At 41.7% G+C, this 13563-nt stretch overlaps 2 protein-coding genes across 2 annotated transcripts in view; both read right to left on the reverse strand.

The window, feature by feature from the left end:
• Positions 1-992: 992 nt before the first annotated feature.
• Positions 993-9576, reverse strand: etnppl (ethanolamine-phosphate phospho-lyase). Its single transcript, XM_061066434.1, has 13 exons — positions 9464-9576; positions 8060-8178; positions 7676-7835; positions 6284-6358; positions 5997-6090; positions 4570-4686; positions 3549-3631; positions 3090-3315; positions 2537-2691; positions 2158-2247; positions 1900-2030; positions 1670-1734; positions 993-1496 (listed from the first exon to the last, which is right to left on the reverse strand). The coding sequence occupies exons 1-13, from the start codon at positions 9523-9525 to the stop codon at positions 1440-1442; spliced, it is 1434 nt and encodes a 477-aa protein (XP_060922417.1). The 5' UTR covers positions 9526-9576; the 3' UTR covers positions 993-1439.
• A 3542-nt stretch (positions 9577-13118) lies between these two features.
• Positions 13119-13563, reverse strand: part of LOC132996114 (collagen alpha-1(XXV) chain) — a 137939-nt gene continuing 137494 nt past the window's right edge. The window contains exon 38 of the mRNA XM_061066435.1: positions 13119-13145. Coding sequence (XP_060922418.1) covers positions 13119-13145 — 27 coding nt within the window. The remainder of the gene's footprint in view (positions 13146-13563) is intronic.

Genomic DNA, 13563 nt, shown 5'->3' on the forward strand with positions numbered 1-13563 from the left:
GCTCTTTGCTATGACTGTCATACTTTATCAGAAACATCCATTTCTGCTACAAAGCATAGAGGCAGAGTATAATGACTTCACCCGTTGTAAGGGATATAAAGCTAAGTTGATCTATGGTCTGCTTGCTTGGTTTCCACAAAAACAGGGTCATTATCCTGCCAGAAGGTGGCGTCATTGATCCAGCAAGTGGCATCAACAAGCTACAAGAGCCTTAAAGATTCAGATTTTAGCCACAAATGCAGCATTCAAATGAAGGCCAAGGATTTTAGAGGTTGTTATAAACTAACAGTAGAAATTACTGGGTTGTCAGATACAGATAAAAATCTGATTCACAGATTGTTGGGTACAGTTTATAAGGTTTGGATTAACACTGCTTGTTGTGTTAAATACAGATTCTTAGATTCCCCAGATCCAAAACTATTACATATATATATATATATATATTTCTATATTTCATAATCCCTTAAAGAAAGACATCATGAAGCACAGCATCTACACAGCTCAAATACAACAGGGGCAATACTCGCATCATTTTCTTGTCAAATACACATTTAAAGGAGCTTATATCGAAAATGCAATAAAGACTAATATTAATACTGTAATAATACTAATATTTATCTTGTTTTCTAATGTGGAAAGACAAAACTTGTATTTATCAAATAATGCACACTGAGTGGTTCACTTGCTCCTCTCCTTTGTATGGAGAATTAACCCTGAGATCAACTCTGAGGCAGATCTTGGTGTCAGAGCGCAAATAACAAGTTGTTAGCTTTTGGGAACCACGTCCGTTCTCTGTTAATGAAGAACATGGGAACTTAGATAAATAGCTGCAGACTGGTCAAACAGTGTCCCTGTTTATTTGGCCAAGGGGGAGCGGAATAAGATACACAATACTAGGAAGAACTAGTTTACACTTGATTCAAACCGACCTGGAAGGCATAGGTCACCATAAACATTTCCATTGCGGGTCAACAGCAAGAGTGACCAATGTCCACAATGAGATAAGCTGTGTTTTAATTCAAAAGCCACACTGAGAATCCATCACATGTTTTACACACAAAGCACATTTTTCAAAAATCACGATTCCCTTCACGGTAAAATAATTGCTGCCAAAAATAAAAAAATTATGCAAAAAATACATGTATTATGATAACTGACACATAAAGTTGTTGTACCACAGTTAAACTATATCCAACGTGCTGTGCTGAATAAGTAGCTTGATTCCTAGTACAATTAAAATATACCTGAGGACACTGCAATCTCAAAGACATTCAGAACATCATTATTAACATATTAATACTTTGCTCAAAGGCTAAAGAACCTTTCACCCCCCGAATTTATGACATCTGTAATCAGTTGCTTAACGAAGTCCTAAAATTATGCAAGGCTTTATATCCTGAGGCGTTAGGTTTGTTGCAGACAGCCTCCTCTGCTGTGAACTAAGCCACTGTGATACTGGTGTCCGTTCTCATCGGTCGGCAGTTTGACATAGAATCCTGAACAGAAAAGGTGTGAACAAAAATGAGAAATGTAGAGTTTCTTTGCACTTTTTGTGGAAAAACACAAAACTGAGTATTATGTGTTTGCACTTTACATGCAAAGAGGTGATAATAGGCGTTTTTTTGGAGAGTAAAGAAAATGTGTTTTGATGCTGCAAAGTCACACTTACCTTTCTCCATTCATTCTCTGTGTTCACCGCGGTCGACAACTTCAAACCTAAAGCTGCCTCAAGCTCTGGAAACACAGACACAGTAACACACATGAGCAACAGCTCTTCTAGCCATTACACACCTCAAACTACATAAATAATGCACGAGCCAGAGAGACGACAACACATTCTGGCAGAGGCGTCCTGTGCGACACAGCGGAGACAGAAATGAATGAGGAAATGCAAAGTACCCGTGAGAATGTGGTCGATTTTCTCGACAACCAGATCAGCGTCCGCTGTGGTGAAGCACATGGGGGGTTTTAATTTGAGCACATTGCGATGAGGTCCGTCAGCACTCAGGAGGATATATTCTTCTTTCAGCCTGAAACAATATATATGAATCATTTTTTGCAGCTTAAGAAAACACATGCAAGTGGAAAAAACACAAGAAAAGTAAGTAAACATCTTCATCAATTTGACAACACAACGCGTAACAGAAACACACTTACTTATATATGACCTCTTGAGCCTCTGCTGTAGCAGGAGTGAGCTTCAACCTGTCCCTCACGAGCTCCACCCCGACAAAAAGGCCAAGGCCTCTGCATGACGGGACACAAAAAACACACTCAGCCTCATTCTTTGCCAAAACCATTCTTTGTTTTACGTTTGTTAGATGATGATGGCAGCTGTTGGTCACTTTACTATATTTAACCAACAGTCACTGGGACTTGCAGTGCAACACTTCATTAAAGGAACAGCTGAATGTTTCATTGTTATATCATTTGACTGCATTTTGGTTCAGGATTTACAGGAACATTAACAAACGTCCTGACCTCAGCTTTACAGGACGTGTACAAAAAAAGTGTGTGTGTGTGTTTGTTTACGAACCTGATATCTCCGATCAGTGGATGCTTTTCTTTCTGCTGGTGCAGCAGATTGATCAGGTATCGGCCCACACGTAGTGCATTACCCTGGAGATCCTCCTTCTCGATCACGTCTAGGACGGCCAGGCCGATGGCGCACGACACTGGGTTACCGCCAAACTGAGAAATTGAAAGGAAGACAGAGCACACCAAAGGTTAGGCTCACACGGGCAGGTCATGCATCATGAGAACAAGACCAATATGCAGTTTTATTCATTCAATATATCACAAATGATTTACGTCAGGATATCATTTTTTTGTGTGCTTAAGTGATAACAAAACCAAGACAAAGTCTAACTCTGGAAAATTGCCACAGTCAATATGAAAAAAGAGAAATCGGAGCTTGCTGCATTGTTTGAGTCAATACACTTTGCAAATACAGTATGAACATGGACTTAATGTCACGGATGAGGTCGGGTCAGTGTCATTTATCGTCAATGTGGGACAAAAGGCAAAGATCACGTGTGCTCTCTGTTGTCTTTCTGTTGTTGTCCTTGTCCCAGATTTCAGTTTCTTACCGTGTTGAAGTACTCCATCCCGGACGTCATGAAGGCCTCCGCCACCTCTTTGGTCGTGACCACGCAGGACATGGGGTGGCCGTTGCCGATGGGCTTCCCCATGGTGACGATGTCGGGCACGAAGTCGTCCCCCTGAAGCTGGAAGGCCCAGAAATGGGTGCCGACGCGCCCAAAGCCCACCTGGACCTCGTCGGCGATGATGAGGCCCCCCGCCTGACGGACGTGTCTGTGGAGGAGCCGCGAAACGGCAACGGCTCTTATCTCATTTTAAAACTACACGACCCATCAAACAGGCATCCTGGTGCAGCTGGTCGAAATTAGTGTCCAACATTTGGTTGTTTGCATCATGTACGGGTTGAACATACTTCGCGGTCAGAGCATAATTCGCATGAGCCCATGTGTTACAATTTCCGTGAGACGAGTCTACAAATACTCTTCAGACATGAATGCGTCTCTTACTTTGCCACTTGCTGGAAATAGCCCAAGGGGGGAATAACCTGCCCACCGCAACTCTGCAATGACTCAGCAATAAAAGCAGCAATCTGTGCAGGAGACAAAAAACAGGTCTATCAATACAGAACCAGATAAACAGGTTAAGAGGAGGAGTCCTGGATTGTCCGGCTTGTTGATGACCCTCCTGATAAGTGCAGTGAACAAAGAGAGAGAGAATGCATGTTACTCAGGCTCAAAGTGGTGAAAAAAAATTAAAAGATGTGTACTCACTTGAGACATGATCAGCAGGATGTGACATTTAATAACACACCCGTATCGCCCTGTTGTTTCAATCATTTAAAACAAAAAATGAGGCCTCCTCCTGTGGTTGCATCATCTGCACAAACATCCATTACAAACTGCTAAACGAATGCTTTGTAATCTCTGTGGGGACAGCATATCCCTCTTGCCGCTGGATGCATGGACATGCCCTCGGAGCTGCGCTTTTAACCATTGGATTAAAGGCCGACAAGTTTGGACACAGAGTCCGCTACACATGTTTTTGTGACCTGGTGTTTCACCCTAAAAGAGAGAGAGAGTCCTTGGCCTGAACCTGAGAACAGTGAGAGGAGGTGAAAGAGGAGAGAAAAGGGAAAATAGGTAAGTAGGAAAATCAAATGAGCGCCCGTACAGGACGTGGGTAACAAGGAACCTGCCATGGAATTCCAAACTATTAAAGTTGCTTGAGTATACTGTATGTGACATTTAAAATCTTTAAATCTTTTTTTCTGACGTCACTGTGACATTTTTCTGATTGCCTTGGATTGGAGATATTAGATCAGGGACCCCCTCCATCTCAATCCTTTGTGCACAACAACACATTAGGCAAACCCGTCGCATCACATTGCATTTGGCTTATTGTAATCCAGAGCCACCTCCCAAGGAAACAGGTTATTCTTACCAAAGAAAACAATAAAGAGTGTCTGTGTTTATTCAAGCAGTGTTGAGTGACATCTGACAGCAGAAAAATAAGAGACACAAACTTTACCTTGCCTCCTTTCTTGTGAACTTTCTCAATCATATCTTTGACCTCATCTGCATATGCTGTTGCAGGATCAGCGTGGTCGGCCCTGTACTTGCCTCTGTACACATCTGGGCTCGGAGCCTGTTTAGGAAGCAAGAACAAAGCCTTATTCCTCTAGTTTCTCCAAAAAGGGACATCAAATTAATTTAAAGGTCAGTGTTCATGTACGATCTGTTGAAAAGTTGTCATTAGTGTTGTAATGAGGCTATTTTTTTCACAAAATGCATTGCAGGATGGAAATAGAGGCACCAAACAACAGCAAAGTAAATGACTTCAGCCGTAATGTGTATAAAATTAGACGATGTAGCAGCGGGAGCTCGGTTCTGTGTGCAGGATATTTTGGCTTCATTTTTGTACAGTGGAAGAAACTTGAGACATGTCGTCCATCTTTATTTCCCATCGATGATTGGCAACATGAAGCCTTTTTTTTTCACATTTGTTGTAGCTTTACAATAATAGTGATGATTTGATCGGAACATGCAAAACGTTGATAAAAACTGCACGGATTTGATCCAATCAAATGTTAACAGCCCAAAAAAACAATATTGATTAAGTTTCTGCAGCTCAAATGTAACATCATATCCTGGAAATGATCTCTCTAGTGAGTTTATCTGGTCCCACATCTGGTTGACATTTTGTCCGTTCTCATCCATCCACGTTCACCTGCACATTTTGTATGTGATGAAAGGACATAGCAGTTTTGACAGCTCTCGAGTCAATTCCAGAGAGTCAAGAGTTTTGCTAAAGGGGTAAACAAAGACCTCAACTGTCGGCATTGGAACCACTGCTCGGTTTCTTCGTGTCTGGGATGATGAATAAAACAAGCAGGCCAAGTCACCTGCACCACTGAGTTACCTCGGCGTTGGCGTGTAACACAAGAGCCTGGTGTTCCACAGGTCGACATGTCAAACTACACCACTGATCTCAAGGAACGGAGCAGAATTCAGACGATACAACGCAGTCAAAGATGTGGACGGTAGAGTTTCTTTAATGTTCTCAAACCGAGAAAGAAAGTGATGCAGTCAAATATAGGAGGGAAAGATAATTCAGTATTACATGTATATGACGTTAGTGGACATAGGCAGGATTTGGCTATTTGGTAATAACCTGCCTTTCCTACCTGTCTTTCCACTCCTTACTGTCCTCTGTGGTTAAGAATGTGGGTGCAAACCTTTCACCTTGGCCTCCCTTCAAAAATCATCCCGTTTCATCTTGCTTTGCTCAATTTCCCCGTTTTTTAAACCCACAAATACACCCACACATTTGTGTACCCATGCAGACAAGGTGTGGACACTCAACCGCCTGCCACAGCCCGGTAGAGCAAGTTGAGTCATGGAGTTTTGATGGTGTGCACACAGGCAAACGGGCGAGAGAAGACAAAAAGCACTCACCAAATGGACAAATGGATTGTGTTCAGCATCTGACAGCTGGTGGAACTTGTAGGGACTGATGTCGATGAGCGATGAGAGGTGGCCGTGGTAAGCACTGCAAACAAACACAACACAGAATCAGAATCAGCCTGTTCCCTCGACTGTAGCATCAATAAAATTAGTATTACAATGACAAACAAACTCTCACAGCTCATTGTCATTTATGTGCTTTCATTTTGCTCGTCTGGTGCAGCACCAGGGGATTTAGTTTCTTCCCCCAACAGTGACGGGGCAGCAGCAGCACTTACTTTTCCAACGTGATGATGTCTTTGTGGCCTCTGTACTGCCATGCTAGTCGAAGGGCCAGGTCATTGGCTTCAGAGCTAAAGTTCAAAAGGGGCAAGGGTTACTCTGAGTTACTCAGTCACCACAAAATACACAGCAGAGGCCGCTTCTATCGCTCCGACGTCAGACCCAGTTTCGTGCTTTCTTCACTGACCACAAGATGGGCACAGGAGATGATTACCTATCTATTAGTACAAAAATAAGAGTTCAAAACTTATTCATTCAAGAGTTTAAACCATGAAAGCTACTTAAATATCAACTCCAAAGGAGCTGCAGGTATCTTACCTTCAGCGGAGAATGAGCCTGTTCTGCTCTTTTTTGCTATAGTTGTGAATTTGTATATGGTAACTTGTGATTTAAAAAGGCAAAATCTACCTCTAGCACATTAAGCTCTGCACACAGGAATCTCATGAGCGTGCAGTATTGATGTGACGGGGAGGGATTCCCTGTGTGCTACATCATTCCACACGTGCTGGCTTGAGCTGCGGTGTGCACGCCAGCCAAGCTGTCTAGCCATTTTACAGCCATAGTGTTCCCTCTTATTTCCTCCATCAAGGAAGTTTTCAATGCTGTTTGTTTGTTTGTTTGTCAGCAGGATTTCTCAAAAATCGGAACCAATTTCCATGAACTTCTACGGGAGGTCTGGGAGTTAACGTGCAGGTGAAGTATACATAGTGACATAGGGCGTTAGCCTTAGCAGAGGTATGCGCACAGCATGTAATCTCAGGGATGTACACACCTTCGTTCAACCCTGTCCTTTCTTTTGTCAGGTTCTTTATTCCTGTATGACTGATGGATACTCTGTCTAGTCTTGAGTACATATGGATTCTTTATGAGTACTATTATTAACTTAAACCAGTTCATGCCGGCTCACTCTGCAGAGCTGCAACAAGCGGTGTCAATGAGTAACCACAGTGTGATGATTTATGTGCGTCAGTGCTAAGAATGCGGAACATGCATTGCAGTATGTTGTTTTTCAGGTTGCAGTGAAGACAACCAGCAGGAACACTGATGCCAGAAAGTCACTTTCAGATTTTCAAAATGCTTTGATTTAAATGATAAATCGAGAATCTTGAAAACGTTAGATTGTGTCACTTGTTTGATTACAGCCTGATGGCCGTACCTGTTTGGACTCTACCCTCTTATCTCACAACGTCCGAACAACTTTAATGACTTTTTTTATAACTTTATTGCTTCTCTCGGGACAGTCCACTGCTGATATGGGACCTTATTTGCACTGTTCCTTCCCTCAACCTCACCCATCCAGGCCTACGAATTAAAAAAACAAGTATGGCCAAAGTTCCTTGATGTTGTCTTTGTTGATAAGGCAGTGGCAGAGAGTAAGGCAGACATACCCGGAGTTGACAAAGTAGCACACAGACAGCTTCTCAGGCAGCGTGGCCTGCAGCCTCTGCGCGTACAACACGAGGTTGTCGTGCAAGAAACGAGAGTTGGTGTTGAGCTGTGCCATCTGCCGAGCTCCCGCCTGCACCACGTCCGGGTGACAGTGGCCCACTGAGGGAGAAGGAGGAGAAGTCGCACACAGGGTTAGAATTGGTCCTCAGTGTCGGGATGACACGCTTTACAGTGACGTCAAATGACAGCGTGCCACGACCACTCAGATTAAAAGATCACAACTGGAGGCCATGAGCTGAAATTAAAGGCTTTTGAGTGTGGTGACAACAGATGATACATATTTTTGTGCATTTTCATGTGCGTGCATGTGTGCGCTTGTATACCATGAGCCACATTGTTGATGCAATCCAAGTAGCGACGCCCCGTTTCATCATGCATGTACTGGCCTTTGGCTCGCACAATCTTGATCGGGTCATGGCTAAAAAAGATCTTGCAAGAAGGCCTGTTGAAAAAAATACAGTCAGTGACGTCTGTGTATGTGTGTGTGTGTCTGCATGCATAGTGTATCATTGTAGGGTATAGTTGCATACACATATGCATTGACTGTTACCTATAATATAATGTACAATGTATGAAGCTGCACTATAATCAGGCACGTGCACAGATAGACCCCTAGTGGTGCTCAAGCACCAGCCATTTTGCCCTGGAGGAGAAAAGTGCCCTTCTGCTGGAGTCCAATTTTTTCTTCATTCATCAATATTTAAGAATGAAAATTACTCTCTCTGTCATCAATTCCCCCCAATGTGTTTTGATGTCTGACGGGGCATTTATTTGATTTTTTGTGAGAATTTCGCCCGACATGCTCCGCGGCGCTCACAAGTATTGAAATGAAAGGTAGGTCTTAAGTTGAGCTACATGACAGTCTGGTGAGGTATATTTTGTTATATTATTAGTGTAATGCTGCTTATACTTCCACTCTGTCAGAAAACAGTAAACAAATATGTGTATGTGTACTGTGTTGTCAGCTTTATAGAGATTATGTAAGTCACTCTTGATTATTATGCACAACATTAATTTATCTCATTTAAATTTTTTTAGCATAATGCCAAGAAAAGAGAGACTCCAAAAGCAGAAGGACAGGGAACTGCAACAAGCAGCTCAGGGTAGCAGCTCTCTTTTATATTGGATCAGGCCATCAACTAGTAAAACAAATGAGGGAGAATCAGTTAGTTTTTATTTATATATTATAATTGTTTTTAATTTCATAAATAATTTTGGCGATGGTTTCCCCTTTTTTTTTGGTTTGAGCACCTGCCCCCCAAAATGTCTGTGCACATGCCTGCATAGGCTGTTATCTACAATCTACATGTATACATGTCAAGCTATGTTATCTGCATATATTATACATATCCATATATGTTATGTAAATAAATCTAAATATACACATGTATTTATCTGCAATATAATACACATACATATGTATATATATTAATATAATGCACGCAAATAAATGATTACCGCAGCTCGCGTATTAACGGGTATATAACAGTGTATATAAAAATAACTGAATTATCTGTTTAGCTACAAATGAAAGATCTGCAACGAGTTCTTGAAATTTCAGAGTAAAAACAAAAACTTCAATTGTAATCATAACTGCCTCTCTGGAGGAAGTCTAGAAAACAGACCGTAGCCTAAATAAAGTGGTTTTCCAGGACTTAGACGGAGCCGAACTAACTTCGGAGCCGGCATGGTCCGTGCGGTGCAGGAGGTCGTGTCACTCCTCTTACCCGATGTGCTTCCTCCGCAGGTCTATGGTCCTATCTTTCTCGAGTATCACCGCCGCGGCCATGCTGATGCTGTCCAGCTGCTCGTCCCTGCGCTGAATGAGGAGGTGATCCCGGCCGGCACTGCTTTACTTGCACACACTTGGGCATGCGCACACACACACACACGCGCACACACACACACATGCACACACTCTGGCTGTGAAAGGTCCCGCGCACGCAGTGACGTGGCGTTTCGACAGGTGTTGTGCAGCTGTTCGAGGAATAACTGCACACTGTGTTGGTTCAGCTGCATTTGAGGTATATTTACTTCCAGAGTTTATCCATTTTACTTTCATTTATTCCAAAAGTACATTGATAACTTTTGTGGTACCAGTATTATAAAGGTGTCCTTCCACAACCTGTGTCATTAATTTTTTTATTTAACATTTTGATTGCAGGACTTTAAGTAGAGGGGTTAGAAAACTTAAATCAAATATTTAAAGTACAACATGTGAGTGTCGTTAATTCAACCAATTAGCTAATGTTAATATATAAGTAACCATTGGTTATTAGCCAAACTAACTAACTAACTAACCAAGCTTAACTAAGCTAAACAAACTATCCAAACAAACAAATTGAACTTATCTCTTAATAAAGCTTAACTAAGCTAAACTTACTTATAAACAAAGTTAAGCTTAACTAATAAATTAAACTAAACAGACAAACAAACATACAAACAAAGCTAACTAAGGGAAATAAGCCAACTAGCCAAACATATAAAAAACTAACTAACTTACCAGCATTCAACTATATATTACAGTCTACTTCCTTACAGCAGGGGTCAAACTATGTACATATATATCGGTCAGTGAACAGGATATTGAAGAACAGTGATAAAAACACGTCTGTTGCATGATGTATTTGAAAGACTGCATTTATTTGGCTCCAACAGTACAGTCATATGAAATGTCATCTTCAAATATAAGATTGTGTGAACACAAGGGTCTCCAAAGAAATATCAATAGAGTGGGTAAAAAAAAAGAAAAGAAAAGAGTAGAACACAAATGCAGAACATGAATTTAACACAACACATGGGAGGTTGTGACTCCAAAAAGCCACAAAGTGGATTTCACTTTGCATTTTGAGCCACAGCTGTGTTTTATTTTGGAGAGACTGTGGCAAAATAGTTACTTCAGTAAGGCTGCAGAGCATCGGAAGGGTACAGAAGTATGAGATGTTCCAATTTCTCACCAGAGACCAGTGCTGTCTTTCAGAAAAATGCGCTAGATTAGTCAATTATCCCAAAGCAACGCCATTGTTCTGAAAGGTGAAAGACCTCAGAGCACTGACAAATACCCAGATGTGCAGTCGCCATGCTAATACTGACACGGAAATAACATTTTGGCACTTCCGCTAAAAGCAGAATAATCTACATGTGTAACTTCAACCAGGAAAACGCAACAATCAAACAAATGCAAACAGAGTCAATCAAATAATAAAATCAATAAGAAAATTTAGCTGCACATGCTAAAGATACAGCACCTTGTGAGAACGAAATACTGTAAGAAAGTCAGATGAAAAAAAAACCTAAATATGAAGTATTGGAAAATCACTTTAAAATATGAGTGAAGGGACAGTTAATCATTTGAGACTTAATGAAAGGTCCGTGTTCATAATGGTTTCTTTGTAAATAAACATTTTCTTTTTTCCAGGTAGTGGTAACACAGGGCAGCATGACTGAACAAATGGAGCTACAGAGGTCACAGGTCGTGTGACAGTTCAGCGGCATTTGATGCTACGCACATTAACCAAAGTATAAATTGCACTTATTGTCAAATGAGCACACATCTTAACAGTACAGTAATAATAATAATAATCCACTATACATATATCAAACTACATTCAATGCAAAGAGGGGGGAGAGAGAGAGAGAGAGAGAGAGAGAGAGAGAGAGAGAGAGAGAGAGAGAGAGAGAGAGAGAGCATGAGAAAAAGCTGTGATGTTTAGCGTGGTTGCATTGGCTGGGCCCGTCAACGCTCGGGCCCCCAGTACCTTGTTGTCATACTTAGCGTTCTGACGCACTAAATTAAATAAAAGCAGATGTATTCCATTATAAGGCCTATAATCTGAATGCACACTGTAATTTGTAAAAAATGACCAACTTCCTTCACGCTGTGCCACTTTGCATAACTGTTTCACAATGCGGTCCAAAATTCGCCGCGGCGGAAAAGAAACAAAGCCCCAAAAAGAAAAAACTACTGAGAGGAATGCTGTTCCGAACCATAAATGCCTTCATGTAAGAAATTATAGAAAAAAATAAATAACGTACCATTTAAAAATACTGACACAAATATATGCACAAAAAACTTTAAACTGTTACATACATAAAAAAAAAAACCAACAACAATAAAGAAACCTGTTGTGTTGTTCTTGCCACTGTTGGAGCACGTGAACTGGGCCGACTATCCGTTAGCACCATTATGATCTGTGTGTCTCCTTTCTTTGTAATGACGAGATGAACTGTACAATCAAACAGGAACCAGACATCCTCTCCAGTCCACCTGTGGTTGCTGCAACATCACAACAAAATGTTGGTTTTTGTTTTTTCCTCATCCGCCCTGACAGTAAATCACTCACACATACGTTTGCAATGTTGAAGAAAAAGAGTGCGAGTTTCACCTCGCGTCGCACAAGCTGTGACGGGAGGAATTTGAATTTGTGAAAACGAGGCTGTGGTGAAAAAATAAATCTAGCTTCGATTATTTTTGCTCCATCCGATATGGAATGTGACATAACTGGCCACGCTTTAGCTTGTGGTTCCATTTACGGAAACTGACAATTGCAGCTTGTCTGACATGTTGTCTGTTTTCTATATGTTTAAGACAATTCTTGAGGTGGAACAGATAACTGAATCTGCCTGAATACGATACATCGGAAACAGCAGTGACTGTTTGTCCCTGCATGAAAGAAAACTGTGCGCTCAACCTCCGAGAATAAACTGCATACATGCGCTGAACTTAACATCTCGGAGTGAACAACGCACGATGTGTTCCGCACAAACAAAGAGCTTCTTAAAAATCATGGACACAATCTGAAGCTACAACCTTCACACTATTTCAACATCCTGTAAAAAATGAAATGAGAAACAGAGCATCTTCTCAATACAATACAACCAAAGCTTACCCCTTCTGAAATCAACAACCATTCCCTCAAATTAAAAACATCATATAAAGTTTCTGATAAAACAGGAATGAATAAAAGCTTGAGGCACCAAAGGCTATTATACACAAAAGACAAAACAATCTTTTTAAGAATGAGAGCAAAAAAAAAGAAAAGAAAGAGTAAAGTAAAGATATAAGTGATCGCAATGTGTTGATGCTCTCAGTGTTGACCCTGAGAGGCAGATCTCCACGACTCCCCTGCAGAGTCCTTCGAGAGAGAAAGAGGGGGGGTTTGGGGGGGTCCCGAGTAGACCTGTCCGGTCCCAAATCCTTGTTTTGTCATCCTGCCCCCCCGGGCTGTCCGGAGACGTGCGGTGCCTCTGACGCTGGGCCACAAGTGCAGCAGTGAAACAAACCCCTGCAGATGTCAGACCCTCCTGCAGGCCGCACCACAATAAAGCAACAATAACCAACAGCTCTACTTTCTGTGGGAGTGGGAGTGGGGGTGGGGGGTTTCAGGCTACCAGCCACGGCGTGATTCCCTTGGGAAGATTGAAGGAAAGCAAAAAAAAATAAAATAAAAAATTACTGATTTAGAGCTCTGGGTTTGTTTTTTTCCATGTTAGTGTTGTGTGTCTTTCTCTGCAGAAGCCGTGACGCAACCACAAAACAGTGACATGTATGTACAATACATATAAATATAGATTCAGTACACTACTCATGCTTTTGCAGGGGGGTGGGGGTCAGGGGTGCAATGTTCTGTTTGGCACAGTCTTTTTTTTTTGTCTTCTAGAAAATGATGCTGCGTGTAGGGGGGTGGTGAGACGAAACAACACAAAACACCTATAGCGTTTGGTGTTAGAGAGCCAGTCCAGATCCCCTTCCTCCTCCTCCTTCTCCTCTTCCTCCTCCTCCTCCGTCTCCTTTCCCCCTCGAGAATCTGGCTGGGCCGCGACACTC

Source organism: Limanda limanda, chromosome 22, assembly GCF_963576545.1.
Source record: "Limanda limanda chromosome 22, fLimLim1.1, whole genome shotgun sequence".
NCBI classification, from domain to species: Eukaryota; Metazoa; Chordata; class Actinopteri; order Pleuronectiformes; family Pleuronectidae; genus Limanda; species Limanda limanda.

Coding starts and splice junctions, on each gene's coding strand:
- etnppl (XM_061066434.1), bottom strand. CDS start 9,525: ATGGCCGCGGCGGTGATACTCGAGAAAGATAGGACCATAGACCTGCGG. Junction 8,179..9,463: donor CTGCGGAGGAAGCACATCGG/GTAAGAGGAGTG, acceptor TTTTTTCAACAG/GCCTTCTTGCAAGATCTTTT. Junction 3,632..4,569: donor TTCACAAGAAAGGAGGCAAG/GTAAAGTTTGTG, acceptor TCTCCTGCACAG/ATTGCTGCTTTTATTGCTGA.